Source organism: Lepidochelys kempii, chromosome 11 (genome assembly GCF_965140265.1).
Source record: "Lepidochelys kempii isolate rLepKem1 chromosome 11, rLepKem1.hap2, whole genome shotgun sequence".
NCBI classification, from domain to species: Eukaryota; Metazoa; Chordata; order Testudines; family Cheloniidae; genus Lepidochelys; species Lepidochelys kempii.
Genome location: NC_133266.1, coordinates 79,393,128 through 79,419,791, shown reverse-complemented (window position 1 = coordinate 79,419,791; position 26,664 = coordinate 79,393,128). Strand labels below are relative to the sequence as shown.

General features: G+C 41.8%; 1 protein-coding gene across 14 annotated transcripts in view; it reads right to left on the bottom strand.

Moving 5' to 3' along the window:
• The window catches only part of ADARB1 (adenosine deaminase RNA specific B1), a 225,157-nt gene that overhangs the window by 40,141 nt on the left and 158,352 nt on the right, over window positions 1–26,664 (bottom strand). For all 14 annotated transcript variants that reach the window (XR_012154404.1, XM_073306981.1, XM_073306982.1 and 11 more), the window contains 2 exons: window positions 22,126–23,057; window positions 6,739–6,853 (listed from right to left, as the gene is read on the bottom strand). Coding sequence is in view for 13 of the 14 variants with exons in the window: in XM_073306981.1 (XP_073163082.1) it covers window positions 6,739–6,853; window positions 22,126–23,057 (1,047 nt within the window). In the remaining variant the exon portion in view is untranslated. The remainder of the gene's footprint in view (window positions 1–6,738; window positions 6,854–22,125; window positions 23,058–26,664) is intronic.

Genomic DNA, 26,664 nt, shown 5'->3' with positions numbered 1-26,664 from the left:
AAGGCAGCCCTTCATCCCTGAAATAAGGAAGGCATCTTCTAGTGACAACTGGTATCTTTGTAACCCAGCACACCTGGTTACAACTTCAGTGTTTCTAGGGATACTTCAATTGAGTCCCACCCTGCCGTGAAGAATTTTTTGCAGTTTGTGTTGATGGTGGCGGCAAAGAGATCCACTTCTGGAAGCCCCACCTGGTTAGAAATATGCTGTTGAGGACTCGTGAGTCCAGGAGAAGTGCCTGCTGAGATGGTTGGCCATGGTGTTCTGTATACTTGGGAGGTAAGAAGCACAAATTCTAGAGTTTTATTCCTTTGGCACAAAGCAAGGGAGAGCATGTCCCACTCTGTTGATTGATATACAACATGCAGGCCATGTTGTCTGTCATGACCTTGATCAATTTGACTCTCATCAGTGGAACGAAATTTGTGCAAGCATTTCTGACTGTTTTCAGTTCTAGAAGGTTGATGTGAAAAGGACACTCTTGAGAAGAACAGGAGTACTTGTGGCACCTTAGAGACTAACCAATTTATTTGAGCATAAGCTTTCGTGAGCTACAGCTCACTTCATCGGATGTATACTGTGGAAAGTACAGAAGATCTTTTTATACATACAAACCATGAAAAAATGGGTGTTTACCACTACAAAAGGTTTTCTCTCCCCCACCCCACTCTCCTGCTGGTAATAGCTTATCTAAAGTGATCACTCTCCTTACAATGTGTATGATAATCAAGGTGGGCCATTTCCAGCACAAATCCAGGGTTTAACAAGAACGTCGGGGGTGGGGGGGGGTAGGAAAAAACAAGGGGAAATAGGTTACCTTGCATAATGGTTAAGTCATTATGCAAGGTAACCTATTTCCCCTTGTTTTTTCCTACCCCCCCGCCCCGACGTTCTTGTTAAACCCTGGATTTGTGCTGGAAATGGCCCACCTTGATTATCATACACATTGTAAGGAGAGTGATCACTTTAGATAAGCTATTACCAGCAGGAGAGTGGGGTGGGGGAGAGAAAACCTTTTGTAGTGGTAAACACCCATTTTTTCATGGTTTGTGTGAATAAAAATATCTTCTGTACTTTCCACAGTATGCATCCGATGAAGTGAGCTATAGCTCACGAAAGCTTATGCTCAAATAAATTGGTTAGTCTCTAAGGTGCCACAAGTACTCCTTTTCTTTTTGTGAATACAGACTAACACGGCTGTTACTCTGAAACCTGTCATCTTGAGAAGAACATTTACCTTGAATGCTGTGACACCATAGATATGCTCCCCATCCCAAAAGGGACACATCTAATGTTATAATGATGGTAGTAGGAGGTTGCATGAAAGGGGCTCTTGCACAGACTTTAAAGGGGTCCTTCCACCAATTGACTGAGTCCAAAACACAATGGGGAACAGAAATATGTTTGTCTTGACTGCTTATTCGGCATATAAACTGCCTTGAGCCATCCCTGGAAGCACTGAAGATGTATCCAGGAGCTTTGGGTTACGAAGGTACAAGCTGCCATATGTTCTAATAGTTGGAGACAATTTCTTGCTGAGCTTTAAGGACATACCTGAACCTTTGAAATTAGATTTTTTTAGGATTGCGAACCTGTCCTTCGTAAAACGAAGAAACCTGTTGTGAGGGGGTGAATTGTGACATGAAAATACATGTCAAGGGTCACAAACCAATCCTTGGAATCTGAAGAAGGAATTATAGCTGCAAGGGTCACCATCCTGAATTTTTGTGGTTTCACTTAGTTGTTTAGATGCTTTAGAGCTAATATTGGTCTCCATCCTCCATTCTTTTTGGGACCCAGCAAGTACTTCTAATAGAAACCCTTTCTCCTGTGCTGGACTGGAGCTGGTTCTGTGGGCCCTAAGCATAGAAGAGAGGCAACTTTCTATTGCAGCAATTGATCATGAGATTGATCCCTGAAAAGGGATGAGGAAGGAGGGTAGGAGGGAGGGATGGAGATGAAATGGATGGAATAATCAGGCACTGTGATCTCCAACACCCATTTGTTGGATATTATTCTCTCCCATGTAGGTTGGAAATGGTAAACACGGTATCCAAAAGGGGGGTGGGAAAGGAGGGTGAGACTGTAGGCTCCAGTAGAGTAGATGATTACGAGTTTAAATCAAACCTTTCAAAGTGTGAAGAAACTCATCAGCAGACTCAGAGAACAGCTTGACACCATCAAAAGGAAGGTCCTCAACAATACTCTGTACTTCCTTAGAGAAGTTAGCCAATTGGAGCCAAGATGCTTGTCGCATCACAGTTGTGGTGGAAATGAACCAGGCTGCAGTATCAGCTGCATCTAAGAAGGCCTGCAATGATGTTCTTGTTGAGAGCTGACCTTCATTTATCATAGAATCATAGAATATCAGGGTTGGAAGGGACCCCTGAAGGTCATCTAGTCCAACCCCCTGCTCGAAGCAGGACCAATTCCCAGTTAAATCATCCCAGCCAGGGCTTTGTCAAGCCTGACCTTAAAAACCTCTAAGGAAGGAGATTCTACCACCTCCCTAGGTAACGCATTCCAATGTTTCACCACCCTCTTAGTGAAAAAGTTTTTCCTAATATCCAATCTAAACCTCCCCCACTGCAACTTGAGACCATTACTCCTCGTTCTGTCATCTGCTACCATTGAGAACAGGCTAGAGCTATCCTCTTTGGAACCCCCTTTCAGGTAGTTGAAAGCAGCTATCAAATCCCCCCTCATTCTTCTCTTCTGCAGGCTAAACAATCCCAGCTCCCTCAGCCTCTCCTCATAAGTCATGTGTTCTAGACCCCTAATCATTTTTGTTGCCCTTCGCTGGACTCTCTCCAATTTATCCACATCCTTCTTGTAGTGTGGGGCCCAAAACTGGACACAGTACTCCAGATGAGGCCTCACCAATGTCGAATAGAGGGGAAAGATCACGTCCCTCGATCTGCTCGCTATGCCCCTACTTATACATCCCAAAATGCCATTGGCCTTCTTGGCAACAAGGACACACTGCTGACTCATATCCAGCTTCTCGTCCACTGTCACCCCTAGGTCCTTTTCCGCAGAACTGCCGCCTAGCCATTCGGTCCCTAGTCTGTAGCGGTGCATTGGATTCTTCCATCCTAAGTGCAGGACCCTGCACTTATCCTTATTGAACCTCATCAGATTTCTTTTGGCCCAATCCTCCAATTTGTCTAGGTCCTTCTGTATCCTATCCCTCCCCTCCAGCGTATCTACCACTCCTCCCAGTTTAGTATCATCCGCAAATTTGCTGAGAGTGCAATCCACACCATCCTCCAGATCATTTATGAAGATATTGAACAAAACCGTCCCCAGGACCGACCCTTGGGCACTCCACTTGATACCGGCTGCCAACTAGACATGGAGCCATTGATCACTACCTGTTGAGCCCGACAATCTAGCCAATTTTCTACCCACCATATAGTGCATTCATCCAGCCCATACTTCTTTAACTTGCTGACAAGAATACTGTGGGAGACCGTGTCAAAAGCTTTGCTAAAGTCAAGATACAGTACATCCACTGCTTTCCCTTCATCCACAGAACCAGTAATCTCATCATAAAAGGCGATTAGATTAGTCAGGCATGACCTTCCCTTGGTGAATCCATGCTGGCTGTTCCTGATCACTTTCCTCTCATGCAAGTGCTTCAGGATTGATTCTTTGAGGACCTGCTCCATGATTTTTCCAGGGACTGAGGTGAGGCTGACTGGCCTGTAGTTCCCTGGATCCTCCTTCTTCCCTTTTTTAAATATTGGCACTACATTAGCCTTTTTCCAGTCATCCGGGACTTCCCCCGTTCGCCACGAGTTTTCAAAGATAATGGCCAATGGCTCTGCAATCACAGCCGCCAATTCCTTCAGCACTCTCGGATGCAACTCGTCCGGCCCCACGGACTTGTGCACGTCCATCTTTTCTAAATAGTCCCTAACCACCTCTATCTCCACAGAGGGCTGGCCATCTCTTCCCCATTTTGTGATGCCCAGCGCAGCAGTCTGTGAGCTGACTTTGTTCGTGAAGACAGAGGCAAAAAAAGCATTGAGTACATTAGCTTTTTCCACATCCTCTGTCACTAGGTTGCCTCCCTCATTCAGTAAGGGGCCCACACTTTCCTTGGCTATCTTCTTGTTGCCAACATACCTGAAGAAACCCTTCTTGTTACTCTTGACATCTCTTTGCTAGCTGCAGCTCCAGGTGCGATTTGGCCCTCCTGATATCATTCCTACATGCCCGAGCAATATTATGATGGTTTTAAATTTATGATGGTTTTAAATTGCTTGCGATGCTCCTCTGGTAAATGCTCTATAAAGCTGTTCAATTTATTGTAATTAATTGAGTCCTAGTTTGACATCCACTTTTTGTGGTTAGCAATTCTGAACTGTAATGTTGCTGAGGATTAACTTTTGTGACCGAAGTGATAACCTCACTTCTGGTCCTTGTTGTAACGGATAGACTTCGCATGTCTACCATGCTCTTTCACTGCTTCTCTGACCAAAGAATTTGGTGACAAGTGTAAAAAAGTCCCTCAGAGTCCCTGGCTGGAACATAATATTTTTGTCATCACATTTAAAGTACAGGGTGCTGTAGCTTGAGTCTGCCAGGTGGTCTTAGCAGGCTCTAATAAAGCCTCATTCAAAGGAAGGGCCACACGTGACAAAACTGAACTATGTAAGATGTCCAGGAGCTTATGAGTGTCTTGGACCGCCTCTAAACAAATTTGAAGCATATCTGCAATGTCCTTCATCAGCTCCTAAAACGGCCTAAAATCATTTGCAATGGAAGATGGCGGAGGCATTACAGCTTCATCTGGCAATGATGAAGAAATACTTGTGTGAAGTGTTACCTCCTCATCAGCCCTTGCCTCCTGCTCCTCAAAGTTCTACTCTAACGGCTCAAGGTGACGAGGTGGTAGCAAAGATGCAGGAGAATGCCTCTATCTGTGCTCTCTCTGAGAGGGACTTGGGACCTTTAGGAACTGTTGGTGATATAGGGCCCAGGGATCCCAATAAAGTCACTGGTAGGGCTCCAGAGCATAGGAGAAGGCACCCATCACTGGTCACACCAACTAAATTGGGGTCAAGGTTGTCTGTCCCCAAAAGTCTCTAAGTAGTAGAGTAGTGACTTGTAGAGTAAAGAGGAGATCCCTGAATTGAAACCTGAGTCAGAAGAATCATCCTCAACATATTTCAGAGAAGGTGATAACTTTCACCCTAGATGGTTGATGCCCGTGAAGCAGGAGGTCTTGATGAAAAATGTGAAGCCTGTAACACAGAAGATCATGGTACAGATAACTTTATGGTACCAGTAGGTAATGGAGACCCCAACATAAAAAGATCCCTTGACTATCTAACTCCTGCGGTAGTGATGATATGTGAAGGGGTGTTGAGAAGGATCCGGTGGAGACTGACAACGGTACCAAGGTAGGGACTTGTCTAGATTGCATCGGTGCTGTGGGCACTAAATGCTTCCACTGAGTATGTTCAGACTCAGGCAGTAGCAATAGAGCGATCAGGGACAGTGTACAGATACCAAAGATACAGTAGCGTCTGATGGTGCAGACTTCTTTGAAGTTGAATGTCTACTAGACTGGACATGACCACCTGATGCTGAACAAGTTTTCAGCACCAAATCCAGCTTATTGTTAGAGTGGCTTTTAGAGGAAGCCTTAGATGATTTCACGGTACTGGAACCACTGAAATTCTCAACAGTGCACATTCGGGACCTGAGGTCTCCAGAACAGTTTTTTTGATTGGTGAACGAAACTTTTTAGTAGGAGACCTAACATTCCTGCTCCTCTTGTCAGAACACACAGTCTTACTGCACAAGCCTCTTGGTACCACAGATGCAGAAGCAGGTGCTGTATCCATTGAGGGTCTTGGTGACCAGGATCCAGAGGTAGAGGGGCACTAAATGTGCTTGAAGATTGGTGTACCGGGGGATTCTCAGAGCCCGGGTTGGTGGCCAGTCTTGCTCCATCATTAACAATTTCAATTTTATTTCTCTATTTTTACAAGATCTGCTTTTGCAGGAAAAGCAGATCTTATATTTGACTCGTATATGGATGTCTCCCAAACAACAGAGGTGCCGAGATTGTCTGTCACTGACTAGGATAGCTTCCCAGCAGGAAAGACAGTGCTCAAAGCCTGGGGATCCTGGCATACCCCATATTCCAGAACAACCTCTCAAGCGGGGAAAGAACAAATGGGGAAAAACCAACAACAGACTCCCTGAACTAAATACTACAACTAAACTAAACTAAGAAACAGAACAAACTATGTTTAACTAACTACATGTAAGTGAAGCAGGCATGCTTTATGTTCCATCTCAGGCGGAAGGTGATCAAGAAGGAACTGAGTGTAGTTTGCCTTTGCAGCTCTATATATCCTCAATATAGACCATGAGGATGTGCATAGAGCGTGCGTGGGCAGAAGGGGCACTGCTACTGAAAATCTCTGATAGAAGGTGACTGGTGGCACATGCGCACCGAAGTGGAGCTCCTAAAGGGATATTACTTGAAGAAGAACTTTGCTGCAGTGCCTACAATAAAGACCTTGCAAAGGCTTGACTTCAGTTATTCTATTATTTACTCCATCATTATGATTATGCATTAAAAAATGTACCAGAGCAGTTTGAGAAAAGAAAAATTAAGTGTAAAGACAAATGTTTTCTAAATATCGAGGTATTTATATTGTGTCCATCACCGTGGCATCTGAACACTTAAAAATAGTACTGATTAGGTTTTTTTACCTGTTGTCATGACAATTCCAGCAAGAACTTTTCTACGTGCATGGGGAGATGTGAAATTATCAGTCAGATCACTGAATTTATCCACAACCAAGCGTGCAACAGCATCAGCTAAAACCTGCAGAATCACAGAAATACACGTTAGAGAGAATCAAACAAGAAACAACGATTAAATGTTGGCATTTAATATGATGGATGAAAAAAATCATCCACACTGTTAATTTTTTATCCTCCACTGATTAGGGCCAAGATTTCCCAGTGTCCACTAACTCTTGGTGCCCTACTTGAGATATCTAGCATCTGATTTTCCAGGATGCTGAGCAGAACACCTCCCAAAGACTTCAACTGGAGTTTTGGTTCTTGGACCCAAAACTGAAAACCTAATAACTGAGGGACCGAAAAGTAGTGACAATTTTGAAAAATTGGGCCTGGGAGAACAAAGAAATGGCAGAAAGATTCAACGCTTTTATCTCAACATACATCATTTTAAAGTCCTAAACAAGAGTCCATGTTTTTATCCTTGTATCTCAAAAATATTTAATTTCAGTGACCTAAACACTGGGCCTGAAAATAAGGCCAAAATACAACAAAAATCGGTCATCTTGACCAACATATAAAAATATTTTATTACACCAGAAATAGTTATTTATTTTTCACATTTATAAAAATGTGCCATTCCCTTAGCTTTAGGTGAATATACACTATTTTATTTTTTGTTTTATTACAAAAAACATACAATTTTTAAATGGACAATTTCAACATAAAATTCGATGACGTCCATCGAAAATAAAGAAGTATTATTCCTTTAATCCTCAGGAAAGCCTGGAATAATAGAGAAGGCTTTGCAATTTGCCCTGAGTGTCAACAAACTTACGGTCTGTCAGACTGAGTGAAGACTAGTTGCAGATTTAAGGAAAACTCCTTTAAAATGACCTACCACCAGCTTGTTTAAATCTCGAGATTGTTAGTTCCAGCACCACAGCTGATCTCAACATATTATCATGTGAGGAGAAAAGCTATCTTTAAGGTAGCCAGAAAACACAGAATTTAGAGGTTTGTAAGTCAAAATCAACATCTTGAATTTCACTTGGAAACAAACTGGAAGCTAACGCTGACTATGGAACAATGATGCTATTTGTGAAAAATATTGCTAAATAAGTAAAGTACTGCATTTGGAAGTAGCTGAATAGTTTTCATATGTACAGTAATTCCACAGAATACAGTGCAGTGATCCAATTTGGAGATGACAATGGCATAGAAGATTATGGAAGTTCCACGTTCAAAGGAAATGCTTGAAACCTTCTAGCCAACCACGCAGTTGGCAAAAAGGCATTCTTGGCCACAGCTATCACTTAGACAACCAGAAGCAGTAGAGGATGTAACAGGACCCACAAATTGTGAATCTGACCATGCAGTGGTGAGCATGCTCTCCCAATTCAGAGAATGGATATAACCTCCATATTTTCTCTCATAGTCTTCTCCAGCCTACTGTCATCATCATCTTTTCTTATACAGACAGACTGGGCCTTGGGAACCTACCTCTCATCTAAGCTTGGCTCGACACTGGGAAAGCAGATAGACCACATCATCAAGATGTGACAGAACAGAGAGAGAGTTGTTTATTACGGGCATACTGAAGACAATGCAGCTCTACTTCCACTTTATCTCACATAATGATCACATATACCCAACACACAAGGGGAGAGGTGAAGTAAGGGAAACCCCGAGGTTCCATCCATAAGAGAGCTCATGGGACTAAGAAGCCTTTGTCCACAACTATCCTGTGAGTCCTCTCAGGGAAGAGCAAAACCACTCAAGAGTTGTTCTCTCTACCCTAGACAGGGTCACTGGCATGTCACGAATACCTCATGGTCAAAAGTACCAAAAGTTGCTGACAGATCTAAAAGACAAAATATGGACACCTGAACATAATCAGATCTAACATCAGACTGTCATAGGTCAAGGAAACCCAAGGGCTCCAGACATTGTCAGAGTTGACTCACCACAACCTTCTCAACAATCTTCCTTGGAAACTGAGTGATGAGAAATAATGTGACAATTAGCAGAATTCTCAATGCCTATTTCCTTCCTGGCTGACTTTACTAGCCAAGGAGGACATGAGTCCAGCTTGCAGGCCATAACCCTAAGCTCTTTGAACTTTTCCAGAGTCTTGTTGAGTGGCGCCGGCTAAAACTCAGAGAAAGCTGCATTTGGTGCTAGCTTCAGTCCTGGTTTTGTCGTTATAGAGACTGACAATAAAGCATATATGCATATATATATGCAAAGCAGATGACAGGGATATATCAAGCAAATTTAAGCAAATTCTACTTGTTATTTGTCCTTTTTGAAAACTCAACTTTTTCATGTTTTTCACTAGCTATCCATTGCACATAAGGATTCAGTTATGAAGAATAATGACAATAGATTAAAACAAGATATCTAATACAACTATGGCTTCTTTTATGAAGAACAGGATTTGCTATTGAGACAGCTGGGCACATGCACAAAGAAACTCGTCTCTGTTTTGTTGCAGATCCTGTTCTTTGCAAAACCATTCAGCCAGCCCAGGAACTCTACTACTGAACTTCCTGAACAGTTTCACAAAGACCAGGACCTTCTTTAAAAAGTTCAGCCAACTCAGGTGGGGAGGCTCTTGTGCCAGTAGAACAGTTTCATGATGAACAGGATACTTGACAAAAAACTCACTGATCTGTCGAAGATCCAGGTCTTTGACTAAGTAGGTGTTCTCTGTTGAAAATCATCTTTTCTGACAAAACACAGATGCCACTGGGCTAGCAAAATCCATTCCCTGTACACCATAATAGCCACTACTTTCAATACAGGAAGCACTACTGTGTGCAAATGACAAAAGATGGTGGTGTATTACTCTCATTAACTATGCAAAAATCCTTCTGCATACTGTATCAGAGAATGACAGTAGGCAACAGAGAACACATTCTCCAGTGATCTGATTATGATGAATAATGCTGTCAATTTTTTCCTACTTTTTGTTCATTAACAAAATAATTACATGATGTCAGAAAGACCTCCAAATAAACTCTCACCATAAAAAAATGTCTATTATCTCTAGCGTTCAGTTTTTAAGCTAGAAAGATCACAAGCTGCGGAATGTGAATTTTTCTGACCTATGTTAAATGATTCAAATTCAGAAACTCATGAACAGATTTTATGGAGGTTCCTCAGAAAATTTAAGCTTTACTTGAGGCCCAGCATTGAATCCAGACCAGAGTCCCAGTTCAGTTCTTAACCTCAAGAATACCGCCAAGTCAACAAATTGGGTCTCCTAGCTGCAAAGCTGGAGATCTAGTTTTTAACATTACCATACCTAACCTGTCCCAAACCACAACTTGATGGATCTTCCAGAAGAACTTGGCTTGCAGTTGGAAACCACCAGCCAAGGGGATGTCATATGAGACAGGGTCAGGCCAGATGGCTACAGGAGAGTGCTGGAAGGCACATATATTCGCCCCCGGATAAGCAGGTCCCTTTTCACTTGGTAGCTGAACAGGGGTTACTCTAGGTTAATTATGACACCTGGGGCCAACCAAGGGCCTGCCAGAACCCATTAAAAGCTTCCCCTCCAGACAGATAGGGGTGCGCGATAGGAGCTGAGGGAGGAAGGTGAGCTCCTGGACAGCTAGGCAGTGATGACACTGACAAGCATTAGGAGAGAAGCCACGCAGGTACAGAGGCAAAGGACCGGAGATCCCTGCCCAACAGGGAGGACGGCCCTTCTGGGCCCCAGAGGTCTGAGGGAAGAGACCCCGCCAGAGGGGAGAGACTGAGCTGGGTGTCTGGTCTGTTGCCACCATACCCGAAGGGGCAACCAGAGACTGAGAGGCTCCCTGCGACTCCCCCTGTCAGGGAGGCTGGGAGGAACCCTGCTCTGGGAGCAGGGTGTGGACAGTAAGCCCAGGGGCGTGTGAAAGATCCTGAGGGAAAAGCGGAATATCCCAGCCTGCCGCTAAATGGAAGCGCGGGACCCTCTGTGGTGGAGAGGAAGCTCTGGCACTCATACTGGTGTTATGACAGAGCACAATACTGCTGGATGGAATTGTGCAATGGACTCCCCAAATATGGGCACGTCCCAGTTCCCACACAAAGAAATGAGGCTTTAGCCTAGCTGGCGGAGCAGTCCCTAATCGCTGTGAAATATCTGCAAATCACAAAGACTTGCCTATCCCCATATTAACAACCCAGACAAGGAAAGACAGCTAAGGCTGATGAAAAAGGGCTGAGTAACACTGCTCGTTCTTCTTGCATATAATCTTTTGTCACATTCTACACTTGAAAAACATAGCCACTGTCACACTCTCTAAAAGTATCTAAACAGCAACCTCATTTCCCACTTTTGGTGGTTGTCTCCTCAAGTACCATTGCACAAATGTGTAAGAACACCCCAAAGCAGCAACACAGTAGCACGGGATAAAAAACGGTAAGTGATGACCCAGATAAGCAGCTACAAAGAGCAACAAATGTTAAAGTAGGAAAGAAGGTCTAATGCAAATAATGGCACTGAGGGAGAACAGTGCAGCTGACACTTTAAATGTCTGAATCACACACTGTAATCTCTGCCCCATGTACAGTATCTGCTGGGTACAGATAGAGCAAGGCAGTAAAGAATCCTCTGATGAGTTGCGCCAGCACTCAGCCTCTGTGAGACTGCAAAATGACAGCTAGCCTGTCATTCAACAGATAACCAGATTGAATCACATCAGTGCTCTCAAAATGTGAAAGGGTATTCCTTCCACAGACACACTGGTACTTTGGGGCTCCCTGTTGAGAGCTGTTTACCCAGGAAGCACTTTGTTACATACAATAGTCTCATCATGATCTTGTTGTGCACTGATGAACTCCACTGCATGCTCGGCGCACATGTAGGTACTCAGGTACAAGTCAGGGCAAACAACGTCCACATCTACTGCTCAGTCCCCTCAGCTGCCATACAAAGCTGGGAACCTTTCAATACATGTGGAAAGGCCGTGCCTATTTGGAAAAAAATGGCTATACCTGAAGACAACAGTTAGAAAAACAAACAAACAAACAAACAAACAAAAAAGATCTAACCAGCAGAAAGGAAAAGGAAACAAAACTGAATGGGTTACAACTAGAATGGGCACTAAAGATCCTGAAGTCCCACTACACCTCTGAGAAGCCATGAACCATCACATGCCACTGGCTGGGTGGGGAGCTGCCAGAGTGGTGTGCCTAAAACCACTGTAGGAAGTGATTTTCCCACTGCCTTCTCCGTTATCTTGTGGTCCTCTATCGTACACTGTCATACTGTAGAATTTTTTTGTTTGTTATTGTGTGTTGCAATATGAACTACTAGCCTGTATTTTTCTAACAGTGTTTCATTCTGTTTTAGAATCTGGAAAGCATATGGAATGTATTTCTGAATGTCACTATTTTTTCCCTACCCAGGTTAAGCCATACAAAGAGTAGTAAATTTGAGAATGTGTAAAAGTTCTCAGTTGTCAAGGTACTGCAGAGATCATGATGGAAACTGTAGAACGCTGTTGTGCAGACAGTATACTAAACTGTAAACCCGTGAATTACTAAATAAATGATTTTGGTGTGGATCCACAGGAGCAGAACACATACCTCAATAGAGGGGAGTGGTGACAAAAACATGACTTCAAATACACATTGTGGGTCACATAAAAATAAAACAGTCAGATGTAAGGTAAAAAGGACCAAACAAAGAATTTGGAAAAGGGGACTGAGCCAAGAACCCCAGAAAACAGCAGCCATATGTAATCACAGAATTCAGCAAGGCTCATGGATGTGAATAGTTGGCCCTTTGTGAAACATTTTTTTAAATTGCAGCATAAGGTGCAGGCACTGATGGCCAGAAAGTAGCTATGTGGGGGTTATGAGCAGCAGCAGCAAAGTGCAAAGATCATACACAATACTTTGAGCTTTCTAGGACTCCCTGACTGAGCACCACCCACTGAGGCACACAGGACCTGCTCAGGGTTTGCGCAGCAGGATTTCTAAGCATTTAATGACTTTGCTTCAGAGACACAGAGTTCAGGACCCCACTCTGCTAGGCACTGTACAGACTTCAGACAACAGCCCCAGAACCAAAGAGCTCACGATTCAATTTACATGTCACAGAGGATGCAACAGGTAGACAAAAAGACAAATGGAGTGGGGATGAATTGAATGGATGAGATGAATAAAAATGAATACAGTTAATTAGAGAAGCAGAAGTCAAAGGTCACCATTTGCCTGACCAGTGCCAGCTGGCAGTGATTTGTAGCCATCACAGCAGAGGTAAGTTTTAATGAGCTATTTATGAAAGGATAAAATGACAACTTTACGAATTTTGACAGAACGTTTTCTGCACACACATGGATGTTAATATAAACTATTAACATCTTTATAATAAGCATGGTAGCTATTTAATCACTGCTAGAAGACATGCAATCTTGTAAACAAAACAGAAAAAGGAAAGCAAGGAGGAAAAAAGTATGGTTAAATGGCAAAGAGTTAGGTTCAAGAAATTCTAACCAAAGTGAAGAGAGCAGTAAGTAAATAGGGCCCTACCAAATTCACGGCCATGAAAAACACATCACGGACTGTGAAATCTGGTCTCCCCCTGTGAAATCTGGTCTTTTGTGGGCTTTTACCCTGTACTATACAGATTTCACAGGGGAGACCAGCATTTCTCAGACTGGGGGTTCTGACCCAAAAGGGCGTTGTGGGGGTGTGTGTGTGTCACAAAGTTATAAAGTATGGGGGTCGCAGTATTGCCACCCTTACTTCTCTGCTGCCTTCAGAGCCGGGCGGCTGGAGAGCGGCGGCTGCTGACCGGCAGCAGCAGCAGCGCAGAAGTAAGAGTGGCAATACCAGACCATGCCACCCTTACTTCTGCGCTGGTGCTGGAGGCGGCTCTGCCTTCAGAATGGGGCTCCAGCAGCAGCGCAGAAGTCAGGGTAGCAATACCGCAACCCCCACAATAGCCATGCAATCCCCTCCTCCCATTCCTTTTTAGGGCCAGGAACCCTACAATTACAACACTGTGACATTTCAGATTTAAATAGTTCAAATCACGAAATTTTACAATTTTAAAAATCCTATGATTGTGAAATTGACCAAAATGGACCGTGACTTTGGTAGGGCCCTAAATATAAACTCTGGCAAATAAAATCTAAACAGGAATTTAGAAAATAAAAGAGGGAATTTAGAGCATAAAAAGACAAGCACAGAAAAACAAACAAGAAATTCCATTTCCTCGGCTCTTGCTTTCATGAAGTAGGTCTTCTGTGATGGCAGTCCTGGACCAGGCTGATTTCCACTGCTATGAACTTGTTCTCTCATCCTTCAGTTTTTCCAGCTTCCTAGCCAAGCACGCTTCTCCACCCTGACTGTCTTCCCACCTGAAACCTCAGCTACGTACTCGCCACTTCTAATTCTCTCCTTAAGCCCTTCTCCCTTAACTTCTCTGTCTGCTCAAGATCATACTGATTTTCTCAAAGATGTATTGAGAAGGTGTGACGTTATCTGATTAAAATATGACCATGTAGATCATTGTTGCTACCACTCTCATATAATTGCAATAAATCTTATACAAGTAAGGTGTCAATAGAAAGGTTATTATTTGCTGAATATGATTATACTATTTAAAAACATGTACCATTTTTGTACTTGAAATTATGAATACTAACTATGTACCTGTACTTCAAATGTTTGCTCATGTAGTAACACCCACAAGGTATTTAGCCTGCACATCTTGAAGGAACTATTCAAATTGGATTGTCCAACAAAGAACACTTAACTCACATTGGAAGATGCCTATCTAAACTTAATGGACTTTCATGTGAACATTCTAACTGGAGTATGGGGGATGGCCTCTACTATGACAAAGCGAAGGATACATGGACTTGTGACTTGCCCATGTGACTCCAAACACCATCTTGCTACCTGTAACGTTCCACAGTGAGAACAATGGGTTTCCCTTCACTTGGGAGAAGCTATAAAAGGCCCTGGAAACATGTCCATTTTGTTTCTTTGCTGCTCAACTCTCTGGACTATGATGAACTTGTATTAACGGGAGCATTCTAACCCAAGGACTGAGGACCTTCCCATGATTTGGAAGCAACCAGAGACTTAACAAGCCAGCAGCTTATTCCATCACTGCTACAAGCCTGATCCAAGAAGTTTGCAATTATTGTATGTATGTGATTCCTTTAACCAATTTTAACTCTCATCTTTCTTTCTTTCTTTCTTTCTTTCTTTCTTTCTTTCTTTCTATAAATAAACCTTTAGATATTAGATATTAAAGGACTGGCAACAGTGTGACTATTGGGTAAGATCTGAGTTATATATTGACCTAGGTATGTGGCCGCTCCTCTGGGACCAGAAGAACCCTTTTGTTTGATGAAATAGGTTTTAAATAACCACTCATCATTACGTCTAGTGTCTGGGTTTTGAATCTAGGACTCATGCTCAAATAAATTGGTTAGTCTCTAAGGTGCCACAAGTACTCCTTTTCTTTTTGCGAATCTAGGACTGGAATACCTAAGGAGGCTGCATTTCTGACTTCTTGTTAGCCAGTGTGGTGAGACAGAAGTTTACTTTTGTTGCTGGTTTGGTATATGTCATGGAAGAATAACCACCAGTTTTGGGGTCTGTCTGCCCTTTTTTCCAGCAGCTTGTCCTGGATTTGGTATTCTCAGTCATGACCCACGGATGCATGGAGACAGAAGCTTTGAAATGGCTACCACTTTCCCTCTTTCATCACTCTCTCCTACTTCTCCTGTGTCACAGAAACCAAGGTTTGTCATCCACTTTCCTCCTCTTGCCCCACCTGCTTCAGTGACCCTATCCCACCCCATCTCCTGGCTTGACACCAGTTCTCATTTCCCCCCTCACCGTTCTCCACTTCTCCCTCTTTTCTGGGTGATTCCACTCTAAATACAAGCATTCTTCATTCCTCCTCCCCTTAAAAACCACTCACCCATGACACTGTTTCTCTCTCCAATTACCATTCTGTCTCCCTTCTTCTCTTTATCTCTAAGCTCATTGAAAGTGTTATCTATAACTACTATCTGGAATTTCTTTGCTCCAATTCCATCCTAGATTCTTTCCAATTTGGCCTCCACTTTCTAAGCTTCACTGAAACTGCTGTCAGCAAAGTTTATAACATCCTTTTCATGGCCATTTTTTAGAACTAATATTTCACTCTCATCCTCCTTGACTGTCAGATGCCTTTGACACAGCTGTGCTTATCTGCAGATCTTGTTTTACTTCAACTTTGGTGACTCAGTCTTCTCATTTTCCTCTTACCTCTCTAATCACTCCTTCACTGTTCGATCTGGAAGATCTTCGATATTCCCCCCTCCAACCTTCAGTGGGGATCCTTCCTCTTCCCCCTCCACATCTTACATGCATGTGATTTTGTTTAAAAAGGAACACTTCAACTATCATCTTTATGTTGATGAATCACAAATCTACCTGTTTACTCTGGACCTGTATCCTTTCATTTAAAGTAAAATCTCTGCCTGTTTTTCTCTGTGGATCTTCAGCTGTCAGCATAAGGTCAACATGTTCCAAACTGAGCTTGTGATTATTTCCCTGCCAAGCCCTCCCCTTCATCTTTTCCTCAGTTACTGTGGAGAAAACCACCATCATAACATCACCATGCTACCTATCACTCAGACCCATAGTCTGGGCTTCAGCTTTGACTCAGTCACCTCTCTAGGTTTACAAATCCAGGCTGTTTCTAAATCATGTTGCTTCTTACTACAGAACTTCTCTAAGATGTGGGCTTTCCTCTCTATCCACACAAAAATAAACCTGTATTTAAATAAAAAGCCTGATTTAAGTAAATATTATTTATAAAAACTACAAAAATCTGATCAAATTTTATCCACCCTGCTCATTGCCCAAAGTTAAGATTCACTGCTTGAGGATTAGAAACTTCCCCAATAGGCATGTTATTTTACAGTGGTCCATTATGGGATTTTAGACCTTCTGAAGCTTCTGGTATTGATCACCGATAAGAGTTAGGATACTAAACTAGATGGATGGCTGATCTGATCAGGTATGGCAATTCCTGTGTTCCTAATCAGGAAACAGTTTAATGCTACAGGTACATTCCCAGAAACCAGATCTCCATTACAAGCAGCTCTTTTAGGGCATTACCTGCCCATCCAAAGCTTTGAAATTATGGAAATACCAAGCAGAGAGGGATATTCCACACATTTTGCCTCCAGACATCATTTTATCTGCTGCCTATATAAAATACTCAGACCACAACAGAAAAGTGACTTGTATTTCCAACAGGTGGAGAGACACACTACACTGGCCATATTTACCTGACTTGCAGATTACAGTTAATGGAACTGTACACAAGATTAGCATCTGCACTGGAGTAAATGTTTGCTGGATAAGGCTCTTAGATACATCAAGCTGCTCACAAATTTTCCATCTCTCTCTTTTGATCTTCATCATTAGTTACACAGAAAGCTCAGCTGAGAGACTTGATGAAAGGTGCTGCTGAGTAATGTCTAACAAACTGAAAACCATAGGTCAGATTCTCAGCTAGTGCAAACCGGCACAGCTCCACTGAAGCCTCCTATTTTAACAGTATATGGAAAAATAAATTTCCCATTTACACCCATTGACATCAATGAGACTTAAGCATGTGGGTAAATTTAAGCATGTGCTGGAGAGCTTTAATGAATAAAGGCCATAGGTAGGATATGCTCTTTTAGATTGAGATGTCTGTGATTTCTTTAGTTACTCTAGGCAGAGAAAATTTACCACCACTCTTTTGGTTGATTACTAAAAGCAGATTTTCAATAATAAATAATAAATCAGAGCTAAAATGAGAGAGAGAGAGAGAGAGAGAGAGAGAGACTATTCTAACTGCACTGAAAGATCAACAGCATAGTTTTTGTAATACAAACAGAAACATTGACCGTTCCCTCAGGCCTGCTCTCCACACTATTTCTGACCAAATACTTTTACCAGCAAATTGAATAAATATCTCGACAACACTGAAGAAATTAGGTAATTAGGCAGCTGTTCTGTCCATCAACATTTTTTAACAATCAATTAGAAAAGCCTACATAATTTCAAGAAACAAATAAGAGGACATAAATTATAGAAGTGTTCAGCATGATGTCAACATCCACACTGCTCTCAATGTAAGAATATCTGACCTAATTATGTTTTTTATTTTGGTATACTGCAGAATAATAATGCATAAAAGAAAAAACATAATGAAAACTCTTATGGTTAGCTATTTATTAACTGAGGGCATTGGGGGGGGGTTCAGATATTTTTTGCAACAGCAAAGTATTACACTACAATTGTAGGCCATCTGTGTACTGAAACATAACACTAGTCAGATGAACAATACTTTCCTCCTATCTGATCAACCCTCTGAAATGCTGACAATTACAAACACAAAACTTTTCATTTCACTGCATCATGAAATGTTCAATTCCTATAAGCCTAGGTCTTGGTGCTTGAACACATTCATTTCTTCTAGTATTAGATACCAAAACGTATGCTCACAATTTTCAAATATCTAATAATGTTAGCTCCTCCACTTTGACCACAAAGATTTGACATTTTTGCCTTTTCAGGTAATCTCAACATATTAATCACACATCTCAGAACAGCTGAGTTCTCCTCCATTCAATTCTCATCAGCTTCGGTTCCTTGCCAGTTCTACAGGTTTATGATAAGCCATGTACTTTAAAGTTTCAAAGCTACCAATATCAACCTAAAGAGGCTGAAACATGTGTATTTTCTGACATGGAAATAAAGGTAATTTGAACAGCAAAAGATCTACACATCCTTCAGATTGTTCCCTTTAATCACTGCTTAGCCAAACAATACATATTTAATGCTTAGTATTTCCTGATAATCAGCTCCTCCATCTCCCTAATCATTTTCTTCCCTTCTCTAGAGTCTCTCCACTAGATCACCATTTTTCTTGCAATAAGGAAGCAGAAATTGACTATAATATACTAGTTTCAGAGTAACAGCCGTGTTAGTCTGTATTCGCAAAAAGAAAAGGAGTACTTGTGGCACCTTAGAGACTAACCAATTTATTTGAGCATGAGCTTTCGTGAGCTACAGCTCACTTCATCGGATGCATACCGTGGAAATATACTAGACGCAGATGCCACAGACCTGTACAGAGTAGGGACTATAACTTCCCAGCTCCATGATGCAATGGTGTCTCAGCTTATGTAGCCCAAACTGCATTCTCTTTTTTTACCTTGCTATCCTTCAGTGAAAATTAATTTCCATCCTGCTGTCCAGTAGTACTCATAAGTGCCTTTTGGCATGACTGCTTTCACCCTTTCCTCGAACATCTGGTATCTGGATTGTTTTCACTTAGATATATTAGTTTTCAATTTCCCAATTTGATCATTTTATTATTTTCTGTCTGTTTTCTAATGTGTCTTGGCCCCTATATGTATTTTCTCTATCCTCAATAAAGTTGGCAACTCCTCCCAATTTAGAGTCATCTCCAGATTTAACATGCTGTTTACCTGCTCTTCTAGACCAGTGGTTTCAAACTTTTTTTCTGGCAATGCAGTTGAAGAAAACTGTAGATGTCCATGACCCAACGGAGCTGGGGATGAGGGGTTTGGCATGTGGGAGGGGGCTCAGGGCAGAGGCAGAGGGTTGGGGTGTGGGAGTGAGAGCTGCAGGGTGGTGCCAGGAATGAGGGGTTCAGGGTGTGGGAGGGGGCTCTGGGCTGGGGCAGGGAGTGGGGATGCAGGCTCTGGGCTGGGGATGAGGGGTTTGGGGTGCAGGAGGGGGCTCTGGGTTAGGGGGGCTCAGGGCTGGGGCAGGGGATTGGGGCGCAGGGTTGGGGTACGGGCTTACCTCTGGCAGCTCCTGGTCAGCAGCACAGCCAGGGTGCAGACTCAGGCTTCCCACCTGTCCTGGCACCGTGGACCGCGCTGCGCCCTGGAAGTGGCCAGCAGCAGGTCCGTCTCCTAGGCGGAGGCGTGCAAGCAGCTCTGTGCAGTTCTCACCTACAGGTACAACCCCCCAAGTTCCCATTGGCCGGGAACTGGCCAATGGGAATGCGGAGCCAATGCTCGGTGTGGGGGCAGCACGTGGAACCCCATCACCCCCCTGCCTAGGAGCCGGACCTGTTGCTGGCCACTTCAAGGGTGCAGTGCGGTGTCAGAACACGTAGGGACTATTAATTTTTACTGGCCGGCTGCCAGGTACCCTGGGTGCTGAGCAAGGTGACCCAGTGCCTTGCAATCCACGATCCAGTACTGGGTCTCAACCCAATGTTTGAAAATTACTGGTCTAGACTATAAGTGAAAAAGTTAAATAAAGCATGACATAATACCAACACCTTAAATACCCCACTAGACATCTCCCAACATCTCAGTAAAATATAATGGGCCCTGATGTAACTCCTTTGATTTCATGGAGTTTTAAAATTAAATTCAAAACATGTAAATATGATAATAGGCTGTAAACAAACTCAAAAGTGAAGAAATGCAATAGAGCTCAGATCAAAAGTCCACTGCAAGACTCTGACTTCAGAGGGCTTTGGATTTGCTCTTTTGTGAGGTATTAACAGTAATAGTAACTTGCCCACTTTACCCAGATGTGGCAACTACTAGTTAAGGTGTTAAGGATTCAAGTGAGCATTATACCACACCGCCAAGTCAGGGTGTTGTGGACTTGCACTGCAACGAAGAGCTATGGAAGAGATTGTGTGTCAACCTGTTTTAACACGGCACAACAAACTCCCTTCTCTGTTGCTGAGCAGCTATATTGATCAGTGTGGGGACAGGGTGATTCAATTCCCCAGCAAAGGCTAAGAGACCACTTGTGTCCCCCATACATATTTCTAAATTCTGACATGCTAACAAGCTACACTACACTACACTATACTATACACTACACTATAAAAGTACAGAAAATAATGGACTAAGAGGGGAGATAATGAAGTTTGATATTTTCAAGAACAGTATACATTTCTAAATTCTGGTCAAGGAGATTACAATTCCTGAGTCCCAGCAAACTACTGGCCACTTCCACCCAGCCCCCAGGAAAACCCTTTCAGCACAATATACCTGCATCCAGCAGCCACAATCATCAGCATTATGAGGGGAAGAGATATCCTGTGCTTGTAGCATACCAACCTGGTCTCTCAGCCAAGACTGCTCTTGGAGAGCAATTAGGGAGACAAGGTGGGTGAGGTCATATCTTTTATTGGACCAGCTTCAGTTGGTGAGAGAGACAAGTTTACACAGAGGTCTTTGGGAAGAAGCTTGCCTCTCTCACCAACCAAAGTTGGTCCAATAAAAGATATGACCTCACCCACCTTGCTTCCCTAATATTCTGGGACCAACACAGCTACAACAATATTGCACATAACAACAGGCAGACCATTCAAGCTTCTTCCTAACACAATAAGCACCACTAAAAAGGAAAGCTAAAATGTGTTCATAAAACCTGTCCTTTGGAACTGTTGGTATCTATCATTATATAGTTTTTAAAGACTTAATTTCATCTGTCCTGAAGGAACTTCAATATTGTTCAATGAATTGACCCTGCTGGACCTAGGGGAAATAAGTTGAACTTTTAGTGTCCAGGACTGTAGACTCTCTTTTAGCTTTCTCATTGATAGCTCAATAAAGTTACCTTTGCAGCTACCAAATGTTACTGGACTACTTTTAGTATGCTCAATACTTAGGATATCCTATTAGTTATTTTGTTAAAAATATTTATTTTACACATATTTTCGAAGGCAATTGTAAACTTCTTGTAACTGCTATAGTAGATGATTGCAAAGTCCATTTATACCATATATATTTCCAGATTTCTTTGGTATTGTGTGTTGAAATTTTGTCTTTTAGTCAAATAGTCAAAATAAGGAACTCCTGTATTAACCTTATTTTCCCTCGTATTTTAACCTCTCCTTGACAACCACTATTCAACACCTTTCACTCTGAGCATTTGTTGCAGCTGAAAGTGATTTTCTTCTTTGGTAAAAGTTGTTTTCAGGTAGTCAAACAATCTAGAGCAATAAATCCTGACTTCAACTCACAATCCAGGCTTTGCAGCAGAACAAGAGACAAAACAATTGTTCCAAGATTCCCTTAACACCAACCACCACTAAACTAGAACTTGAACTGTATTACACACCATGCACTTAAGATCAACAAAATCAACAATGTGGCATTTTTTCTTTCTAATTGAATAAGATGATTCCACACTGGTAGATTATTAGTGGAGAGATCACATAATGAAACAAACAGCATTAACACCAGAAATATTCTTTGAAATGTTTAAAAAATGAGCAGCTGATGTAGTCTGGGAAACTGCCTAAACATATTAAAGAAAAATGTATAGATTTCTCACCTGTGGTAAATGTAATTGGAGACCCTCGCTGGGAATGGGCTGGCGAGATGGTGTCTGGTCCAGCTGCATGTTAAATAAGGATGCAAGAGCTGACTGAGCAGCCCGAGCCTTTGCAAGCTTTTTGTTCCTTCCTGATCCTTCAAAAGTTTGACCATCCACTGCCACTGCCATCACAAAGTTCTTAGCATGGCTTTCTCCACTTTCTGAGAGAAACTCATACTTCAACCCTGGCCGCAGCTCATTCAGAATCATCACAGGGTTCTTTCCACTGGTGGATGGATATGGTGATGGTGTGGGAAGAGGGGACTGGATAAGAGTACCGGCCACAGTGGATGAGGACAGACTGTAGTCTATACTGGAGCTATAAGATCCATCTCCATTGGACCCCAAATAAAAGGAATTGTCAGTCTGAACTGGTGTTTCAAATCCATTGAAAAGTGTGTCTGGGAAGTCTGCTTGGTCAGATGTAAAATCTGTGTTTACAGAGAGTGTTCTCCCCATCGCTAGGTGTGCTTCAGATGCATTTGGAAACTGAACAAAAGATCTCAAAGCCTTTTCAGCAGCATGAAGCTTTGCCTTCTTTTTTGTAGGGCCAGATCCCTCAAACACCTGTCCATTAACTTCAACTGCCATCACAAAAATAGGGGCATGAACTGGTCCTGTTTGGGATAGAAGCTTGTACTGTAAACCAGGTTTAATTTCATTCAGTTGCATCAGAGCATTCTTTGGCAAAACAGGCCCTGGTGTTTTCTTCCTCTTCTTAGGGCGGAACTTGGAGTGTCCATTGCTGCCCTCCTCCAATGGGCGTTTTCTGCTGCTGCTACCACCACCATTGGAGAGTTGAGACCCCTCCCTGGTATTTTGCACACTGCCATCCTTAGGTGGAACGTTGTCCATGTTGCGGTTTTCTTTAACATCAGTGCTGCTTGAACCTGTGGTGCCCAGAAAGAGTAACTTACAATGCCTTCGTTGCAGGATCTTGTAAATGCAAAATTTATAGATTCCTTTATCTATCTTTGTAACTGGAAGTGATGTGTGCTTATAGGTTTATGTCTTTGCAGGACAAACAAAAAACCATAATTTTAATAACCCAAGAAGTATCAGGTGCAGGTCTGAGTTACAAATTATGCATTTGACATTTTTATTAATACTGGGATTAAAAATTTGCACCATTTTTATTTTGCACTCAGATTACTTTTGAGACAAAAGGTCTATTTTTAAATTACTTTTGTTCTGAAAAATGTTCTAAACCCAGAAAGATTATTTATAATTTTAATCAACATTTTTGATACTTATATTTCAAAATCCTTCCATTAATAACTAATAAACGGAACATTTAAGATGAGTACTAGTGAGATATAAGTTTTCATATTAATTCAAACCTCTTCACTTTAAGCTCATGTTGTGGCTCAAGTATGGCATCTTACATGATTTTTATTTATTTTAAAAAGAGAAGTTATATAAAATCTGAGTAATTTAATTAATTTAATAAAAATAACAAGCTCCTTTTGTAGGTTCACTGATTTAAGAGTGCATAAATATTGTATATACCTTTTTCTTTTCATTTGCTTGAAACAACCCTACTTATATATCACCTATATAGATATTTAACTGTGTCCATTTTAACAATATGACTAACTTTAAATGACTAACTTCTGGTAACTGGGCACTTATCTAGAATCATTTAAATGTTCATCCGAGAAGACTCCAACAAGAAACTAGAGCTTTTCACCCAACCACGCTGACTTGTTAACAGCCTGAACCAACTCCCACTGAAGCCAGTCAGACTCTTTCTTTCTTTTGACTTCAAAGGTAGTTAGATTAGACTGTAAACATGCACTGCAGAGTGGAATGAGCCAAACTCAGTGCCCATATTTATTCTTCTGATATCAATCCTCAAAACTTGGAAGTAAAGTCTGTAATAGACATACTTCATCTCTCCTCAGAATTCTGTTAAAAAAATCATGCTTAAATTATGTTGTTCCAGAAGAATAATATATATGTTTTTTGTACTATCATCTAGCAAGAAATTTTATATTTCTAATAGTCCTTTACACACAACTTTATAATTCTTTGCAAAGGAAAAGCAATTGCTTTTATTTTAGACAGAGTTCCTATTCCAAACATCCCCCTTAAGACACAGCAATCCTTTATTAAGATAGTATTAGAAAGCAAGAAGATTTGTAATACATGTTCAGGTTAAACCTGACAAATTAATCATGTTGTACACTGATAATTATTCATGGAACTGATTTGTTTATATAAAAACAAATTAAATTATTAAATTACTTTAACATAATATTTTTGAAATTACGAACTTGGGTGCTGATATCATACTATGAGTTAGTTCTAAGAATTGTTCCTGCTGCAGCTTTTAAATCCTAATTTTTGTTAGGTGAAGAAACTGCTGCAAATAAAGAGTTTGAATTTATACTAGTCTATGTAAATTAAAATGCAATTTTAGTAGTTTAAGAGTTTCCAGCCTTTCAGTTTTAAAGATTTCAAATATCTAGCAATATAATACACCCACAATGATAACAGATTATACAAATTAATCCAGAATTTAAACAAAACAAAGTGGAAATTTTCTTGCACTTTGATGGATTTCAAACTTTTGCTTAATTTTCCCAAATACTGGTGCACACACACCACTTCACCCAGTTTACAAAGCTGATGGAATGGTTACTAAATTTTCATTTATAACATCCTCCAGCAAAAGCTCGATAGGTTACTCCTTTCGGTGCTCGAAAAGAATAAAAGATCAAAAGAAAGAGCCAAAGTAGAAACATACACGTTGTTAACGAACAGGTATTGGACAATAAAAATTGGTACAATATTGGCAAATAGAAGTAAAATAAATCTTCTTGGGGAACACTCATATTCCCAAATTACTAATAGTTTGATCATTAGAAACATGCTCTGGCAATTCATTTTATCAGAAAAGGATTTCTGAAGTTGAACCTCAAATGGTATTGTACACAGTATATATACTAGTGGATTATAATAGTCAACACAACATGTTAATTCATGAAGTTTTGTTTCTTTTATAATACTGTAGTACTGCGTTGAGGGAATTTAAGTAACATAATTTAATAAAACTACTTAACGAACAGCGAATGTGGCATCAGAAGTTCACTATGAAATGGTATAATTTGTAAACTAAAGGGAAATTATTAGATATAAAATACCAATCATGGCCTCCATCTATAAATTTCTTTTCATTAAGGGTTCTAAACCAGTAACAATAAGACCAACTCTTCAAGGAAGTTGTGAAGGAGAATGCGGATCTAACTGTCTTTAATATTATAGTAGAACCTCAGAGTTACAGACACCTCAGGCTCCAGGGAGGGGGATCCAGGCTTCTACCCCGAGGAAGCACCAGAGCTCACGGCCTTAAACCTGGGGGGAGTGCTGGGGCTTCAACCCTGTGGCTCTGCTCCTGGCTTTTGACCTGCGGGGGGCGCTGGGGCTTGGGCTCCCCAAGGCTCTGCTCCTGGTCTCAGCTGGGGGGTGTGTGTGCCAGGGCTTGGGGCTTTAGCTATGGGGGAATCGCTGGGGCTGAAACTGACACTCCCCTCTAGCTAAAGCCCTGGCGCCTCCCGGGGGCTGAAGCTGGGAACAGAGCCGCGGGGCTGAAACCCCGAGCCTCGGTGCCCCCCGTGGTGATGAAGCCCTGAGCCCTGGTTCACTCCACAGGTCAGAAGCCCTGAGCCCTGGTGCTCCCGAGGCTAAGAAACCCTGAGCCTCCCCACCCCCACCTGGAGCCCTGACCCACACCTCCATCCTGCAGCTGCAGACCTAACCCCCCACCCCCACCCCCAAGGCAGAAGCCCTGAGTCCCAGGGCTAAAGCCCCGAGGCCGTACAGTAGTTGCTGGTTTTAATTTGTCTCCCCGCTGCCTGGTTTATTACTTCTGGTTCCACAGGGTGTCTGGCTGACCTGTAAGTCCGTAACTCTGGCGTTTGAATCTTTGAGATTCTACTGTAATTGAATCTGGAAACAAAACCTTTTATATTTAAGTATTAATATTTATTTAAAGATTATGGATCAGATTTTGAAAAGAGCTCAACTGCCATTTAGACCACTATATGAAGTGGTAAGCATTTCAAAAGCGCTCAGCCCACAGCTGCTCCTGATGTCCTAAATAGGAGCTTTTGAAAAGTTGGTCACTTCATAAAGGTGCCCAAACGGCAGCTGAGATCCTCTGAAAATCTAGCTTATAAATTAACTCATTTGAATGTGAAACGAGTACTAAAACACGATGAAAAGAAATTGGTTTATAACCTGACATTAGATCTTGTGCTGCTGCTGTCACAGTTTTCAACAAAATATCCATTAGAACCAGCAGCATGCTCAGAAATATCAATATCAACAACTTTATTGGCAAGTAAAATTCTTAGCTGACAGACTGCAAGAAAGGGTTCACTATCTGAACTGTTAAAACACTGCACTGAGCAAAATGGATACAACTTCTTCAAATCAGCTTTTGTGTTGAACAGGTGAATAGATGTCTACTTGAACCTCTCCTTGGTGAAGATA